This window comes from Oncorhynchus nerka, linkage group LG15, assembly GCF_034236695.1.
Source record: "Oncorhynchus nerka isolate Pitt River linkage group LG15, Oner_Uvic_2.0, whole genome shotgun sequence".
NCBI classification, from domain to species: Eukaryota; Metazoa; Chordata; class Actinopteri; order Salmoniformes; family Salmonidae; genus Oncorhynchus; species Oncorhynchus nerka.
Window position 1 is genome coordinate 958,688 of NC_088410.1, and position 7,505 is coordinate 966,192.

Below are 7,505 nucleotides of genomic sequence, written 5' to 3' on the forward strand. Positions count from 1 at the left end.
AGGAGAGGAGGGCAGAACTGAACAGTAAAGGTGGAGGAGAGGAGGGCAGAACTGAACAGTAAAGGTGGAGGAGAGGAGGGCAGAACTGAACAGTAAAGGTGGAGGAGAGGAGGGCAGAACTGAACAGTAAAGGTGGAGGAGAGGAGGGCAGAACTGAACAGTAAAGGTGGAGGAGAGGAGGGCAGAACTGGAGGAGAGGACAGTAAAGGTGGAGGAGAGGAGGGCAGAACTGAACAGTAAAGGTGGAGGAGAGGAGGGCAGAACTGAACAGTAAAGGTGGAGGAGAGGAGGGCAGAACTGAACAGTAAAGGTGGAGGAGAGGAGGGCAGAACTGAACAGTAAAGGTGGAGGAAGGAGGGCAGAACTGAACAGTAAAGGTGGAGGAGAGGAGGGCAGAACTGAACAGTAAAGGTGGAGGAGAGGAGGGCAGAACTGAACAGTAAAGGTGGAGGAGAGGAGGGCAGAACTGAACAGTAAAGGTGGAGGAGAGCAGGGCAGAACTGAACAGTAAAGGTGGAGGAGAGCAGGGCAGAACTGAACAGTAAAGGTGGAGGAGAGGAGGGCAGAACTGAGTAAAGGCGGAGGAGAGGAGGGCAGAACTGAACAGTAAAGGTGGAGAGAGGAGGGCAGAACTGAACAGTAAAGGTGGAGGAGAGGAGGGCAGAACTGAACAGTAAAGGTGGAGGAGAGGAGGGCAGAACTGAACAGTAAAGGTGGAGGAGAGGAGGGCAGAACTGAACAGTAAAGGTGGAGGAGAGGAGAGTGAGGAGGAGAGGAGGGCAGAAGTGAACAGTAAAGGAGGAGGAGAGGGCAGAGGGGGACATTACCTGGGTCATCTTCTCCCTGTTGGCTTTGGGGTTGAGGGGGGCCTCGGTGAGCAGGACTGGGTGCTCCTCTGGAGCCACTCTCAGCTCGTTGTAGAAAGTGTGATGCCAGATCTTCTCCATGTCGTCCCAGTTGGTGACGATGCCGTGCTCGATGGGGTACTTCAGAGTCAGGATGCCCCTCTTGCTCTGAGCCTCATCTCCCACGTAGCTGTCCTTCTGGCCCATCCCAACCATCACTCCCTGGAGACACACTCAGGTCAGTGACAAATGACCTCCATGGAATGTTACGGCTGATCTACAGTATTAATGATGTTGATTGGAACTGACCTTTTAAGGTTAATGTTGCATAGCAACAGAACGTTAAATGACACGTTATAATATTCTACAGGGAGCCATACTACTAACACAATGCAGTCAGTGTAATGTTGACTAGAGACAACAGTCAAATGGTGACAAACATTAGTTCCAATAGCAATGTAACAGTTGTCACATTCAGTTGGTATATTTCAGTTAAATATTACCTGATGTCTGGGGCGACCCACGATGGAGGGGAACACAGCCCGAGGAGCATCATCTCCTGCGAAACCGGCCTTGCACATACCGGAGCCGTTGTCAACGACCAGGGCGGCGATTTCATCTTCCATTTCTGCACCGGGAAGAAAAAGACAGAAATGAGACTGACGTCTTTTACCGGGGTGCGCCGCCTGCCTGTCACTATTGAACCAGTGTACTATCGGTGAATGACCACTAGGTGGCGCTGAACACACACATTCCAGACCATTCACTCACTCAGCGTTTACAAACAGTCGATTTGCTTTATCGTAAAAAATGCATGAACTAAATTGGCTTTTGAGGCTTAATTTAAGGTTCAGCATAAAGGTTAGTTGTGTAGTTAAGTTGTAATAACTAGAGAGAGTAGAAATAGACGTAGTTGATGACTAGCACCCAGACAGCGCCTCTAGACAAAAGGCTGTGTGTTTTCGGCCGAGGCGTCGCCATATAAGGCAATAGATGGAGCGTCCCCTGACATGTGTTAGTCTGACAGAGGCCACTCCCTGGTCCGGGATAAACAGCCAGACAATAACCCAGGCTAGGTCACATCTATCCTGAATATGGTTACACAAGGAGAGGCCACTCCCTGGTCCGGGATAAACAGCCAGACAATAACCCAGGCTAGGTCACATCTATCCTGAATATGGTTACACAAGGAGAGGCCACTCCCTGGTCCGGGATAAACAGCCAGACAATAACCCAGGCTAGGTCACATCTATCCTGAATATGGTTACACAAGGAGAGGTCACTCCCTGGTCCGGGATAAACAGCCAGACAATAACCCAGGCTAGGTCACATCTATCCTGAATATGGTTACACAAGGAGAGGTCACTCCCTGGTCCGGGATAAACAGCCAGACAATAACCCAGGTTAGGTCACATCTATCCTGAATATGGTTACACAAGGAGAGGCCACTCCCTGGTCCGGGATAAACAGCCAGACAATAACCCAGGCTAGGTCACATCTATCCTGAATATGGTTACACAAGGAGAGGTCACTCCCTGGTCCGGGATAAACAGCCAGACAATAACCCAGGTTAGGTCACATCTATCCTGAATATGGTTACACAAGGAGAGGTTTCCGTGCTTTCAGATCACACTAAATACCCATATGTTTTAGGCTTGAAACTGGTATGAAATGTTTCCTATTAAAAAACAGTGACCTCAAAAAGCACTGACTCATCTGAGCCAAATAGTCATAAAAATACTCAACATAATCATTAACACATAGGAAGTCATTTACCTCACTTGTAAAAACGAGTTAATAACAGCCTGACTTTAATGCATGTGAACTTTAACAGATATCCTTGAAACCTCTCAACAGGGCGACTTTTTAAACTAGTCAACCTCCATTACTGGGAAAACGGTCAAAATGTTTTGTACAACCGGTAGCAGGTCATTTCAACAGTGGGGGCGACGAACTATTAAACGACTTTAATTTACACTAAATGTCAACGATAAGACAGACCTCGGTTAACACACCCACTCAGATGTTAAGCTAGATCAAATATTTAATTAAATAGATACAAATCAAATTAAATATATATGAATTACATTTTTAAAATGACAGGGGGAAAAAAAAACACATTTAAAACCCTGTGTAAACTGACCGACGACAGCTAGCTAGGAGCATTCACTGAAAACGGTACAAGTTAACCAGATAACTAACTTAACTAGTTGTCTACGTTGAAATTTAACAATTAAAAATAAATAACATTGAAAAAACAAAGTATTACAGCTCTTACCTGTGTTTTAGTGTGGAAAAGTTACCGGTGTTAAATCAGAGAAACTGTCTCTATACTCCCTTCTTCCTGCGCAGTGAGAAACGTAATGAGGAAGTGTTGCCAAGGCTCCGGGTTTTATATCCGTATACGTCGCAACCCCCCTCTATCCATATAAGGCGAACTTTCTGCAGGGCGGCTCCTGATTGGTCGAGGGCGTATCCACTCGGATTGAACGCATTGTGCCACACTGGGCCTCTGCATTGACAGCACTTGTTTTCAAAATGAGGCAAAATAAAGTGTAGACCCTTTAATTAATATAACGTTAATAACTCCAATACACAACATAACGTCCTAGCGAACATAACAAGGTCATTGATCAGGATATAGGTGTCATCGTATTCAACGATTGGCAGAATTGATGTATTATCAATAGTTTCTGTCATGGCCACCGTGATTATGGTTCAACTAAGGCGATAGTTTTAGTTAGACATCTAACGTAGAGGGGGTTCTTCCTTTGAAATGGAAGTAGGTTTTTGGATTGGATTTAACGTTACAGCTACAAGGTAACTGTAGTCAGGTCGTGATGTCGGGACAATGCAAGGTCCAGCTAACATGTGAGGAATGGTGTTGGTGTAATTTGAGTCAGTGTAAATCTTTGTGGTGTATATACTGACATTCCAGAGGCCCAGGGTCGTTAGGCCGGCTGCCCGCTAGCCTGATAATTAGCTTAAACGGTGTTAAAAACAGAGCCCACATCCCCTACTAGACTGAGACAACACACAACCCCTACTAGACTGAGACAACACACAACCCCTACTAGACTGAGACAACACACAACCCCTACTAGACTGAGACAACACACAACCCCTACTAGACTGAGACAACACACAACCCCTACTAGACTGAGACAACACACAACCCCTACTAGACTGAGACAACACACAACCCCTACTAGACTGAGACAACACACAACCCCTACTAGACTGAGACAACACACAACCCCTACTAGACTGAGACAACACACAACCCCTACTAGACTGAGACAACACACAACCCCTACTAGACTGAGACAACACACAACCCCTACTAGACTGAGACAACACACAACCCCTACTAGACTGAGACAACACACAACCCCTACTAGACTGAGACAACACACAACCCCTACTAGACTGAGACAACACACAACCCCTACTAGACTGAGACAACACACAACCCCTACTAGACTGAGACAACACACAACACACAACCCCTACTAGACTGAGACAACACACAACCCCTACTAGACTGAGACAACACACAACCCCTACTAGACTGAGACAACACACAACCCCTACTAGACTGAGACAACACACAACCCCTACTAGACTGAGACAACACACAACCCCTACTAGACTGAGACAACACACAACCCCTACTAGACTGAGACAACACACAACCCCTACTAGACTGAGACAACACACAACCCCTACTAGACTGAGACAACACACAACCCCTACTAGACTGAGACAACACACAACCCCTACTAGACTGAGACAACACACAACCCCTACTAGACTGAGACAACACACAACCCCTACTAGACTGAGACAACACACAACCCCACTAGACTGAGACAACACACAACCCCCACTAGACTGAGACAACACACAACCCCTACTAGACTGAAACAACACACAACCCCCACTAGACTGAGACAACACACAACCCCTACTAGACTGAGACAACACACAACCCCCACTAGACTGAGACAACACACAACCCCACTAGACTGAGACAACACACAACACACAACCCCACTAGACTGAGACAACACACAACCCCTACTAGACTGAGACAACACACAACACCCCTACTAGACACAACCCCTACTAGACTGAGACAACACACAACCCCCACTAGACTGAGACAACACACAACCCCTACTAGACTGAGACAACACACAACACACAACCCCTACTAGACTGAGACAACACACAACCCCTACTAGACTGAGACAACACACAACCCCTACTAGACTGAGACAACACACAACCCCCCACTAGACTGAGACAACACACAACCCCTACTAGACTGAGACAACACACAACCCCACTAGACTGAGACAACACACAACCCCTACTAGACTGAGACAACACACAACCCCTACTAGACTGAGACAACACACAACCCCTACTAGACTGAGACAACACACAACCCCTACTAGACTGAGACAACACACAACCCCTACTAGACTGAGACAACACACAACCCCTACTAGACTGAGACAACACACAACCCCTACTAGACTGAGACAACACACAACCCCTACTAGACTGAGACAACACACAACCCCTACTAGACTGAGACAACACACAACCCCCACTAGACTGAGACAACACACAACCCCACTAGACTGAGACAACACACAACCCTACTAGACTGAGACAACACACAACCCCTACTAGACTGAGACAACACACACCCCTACTAGACTGAGACAACACACAACCCCTACTAGACTGAGACAACACACAACCCCTACTAGACTGAGACAACACACAACCCCTACTAGACTGAGACAACACACAACCCCTACTAGACTGAGACAACACACAACCCCACTAGACTGAGACAACACACAACCCCACTAGACTGAGACAACACACAACCCCTACTAGACTGAGACAACACACAACCCCTACTAGACTGAGACAACACACAACCCCTACTAGACTGAGACAACACACAACCCCTACTAGACTGAGACAACACACAACCCCTACTAGACTGAGACAACACACAACCCCTACTAGACTGAGACAACACACAACCCCTACTAGACTGAGACAACACACAACCCCTACTAGACTGAGACAACACACAACTAGACACAACCCCTACTAGACTGAGACAACACACAACCCCTACTAGACTGAGACAACACACAACCCCTACAGACTGAGACAACACACAACCCCTACTAGACTGAGACAACACACAACCCCTACTAGACTGAGACAACACACACAACCCCCCCTACTAGACTGAGACAACACACAACCCCTACTAGACTGAGACAACACACAACCCCACTAGACTGAGACAACACACAACCCCTACTAGACTGAGACAACACACAACCCCTACTAGACTGAGACAACACACAACCCCTACTAGACTGAGACAACACACAACCCCTACTAGACTGAGACAACACACAACCCCACTAGACTGAGACAACACACAACCCCCACTAGACTGAGACAACACACAACCCCTACTAGACTGAGACAACACACAACCCCTACTAGACTGAGACAACACACAACCCCTACTAGACTGAGACAACACACAACCCCTACTAGACTGAGACAACACACAACCCCTACTAGACTGAGACAACACACAACCCCTACTAGACTGAGACAACACACAACCCCTACTAGACTGAGACAAACACACAACCCCTACTAGACTGAGACAACACACACCCCACTAGACTGAGACAACACACAACCCCTACTAGACTGAGACAACACACAACCCCTACTAGACTGAGACAACACAACAACCCCTACTAGACTGAGACAACACACAACCCCTACTAGACTGAGACAACACACAACCCCTACTAGACTGAGACAACACACAACCCCTACTAGACTGAGACAACACACAACCCCTACTAGACTGAGACAACACACAACCCCTACTAGACTGAGACAACACACAACCTAGACTGAGACAACACACAACCCCCACTAGACTGAGACAACACACAACCCCTACTAGACTGAGACAACACACAACCCCTACTAGACTGAGACAACACACAACCCCTACTAGACTGAGACAACACACAACCCCTACTAGACTGAGACAACACACAACCCCTACTAGACTGAGACAACACACAACCCCTACTAGACTGAGACAACACACAACCCCTACTAGACTGAGACAACACACAACCCCTACTAGACTGAGACAACACACAACCCCTACTAGACTGAGACAACACACAACCCCTACTAGACTGAGACAACACACAACCCCCACTAGACTGAGACAACACACAACCCCTACTAGACTGAGACAACCCCTACTAGACTGAGACAACACACAACCCCACTAGACTGAGACAACACACAACCCCTACTAGACTGAGACAACACACAACCCCTACTAGACTGAGACAACACACAACCCCACTAGACTGAGACAACACACAACCCCTACTAGACTGAGACAACACACAACCCCTACTAGACTGAGACAACACACAACCCCTACTAGACTGAGACAACACACAGCCCCTACTAGACACAATACACAACCCCCACTAGACTGAGACAACACACAACCCCTACTAGACTGAGACAACACACAACCCCTACTAGACTGAGACAACACACAACCCC

At 47.3% G+C, this 7,505-nt stretch overlaps 1 protein-coding gene across 1 annotated transcript in view; it reads right to left on the bottom strand.

Annotated features, from left to right (window-relative positions):
* The window catches only part of LOC115123991 (actin, cytoplasmic 1), a 6,395-nt gene extending 3,167 nt beyond the window's left edge, over positions 1–3,228 (bottom strand). The window contains exons 1-3 of the mRNA XM_065000829.1: positions 3,124–3,228; positions 1,349–1,473; positions 828–1,067 (exon numbers count right to left, since the gene is read on the bottom strand). Coding sequence (XP_064856901.1) covers positions 828–1,067; positions 1,349–1,471 — 363 coding nt within the window. The 5' untranslated portion in view covers positions 1,472–1,473; positions 3,124–3,228. The remainder of the gene's footprint in view (positions 1–827; positions 1,068–1,348; positions 1,474–3,123) is intronic.
* Positions 3,229–7,505: the final 4,277 nt, after the last annotated feature.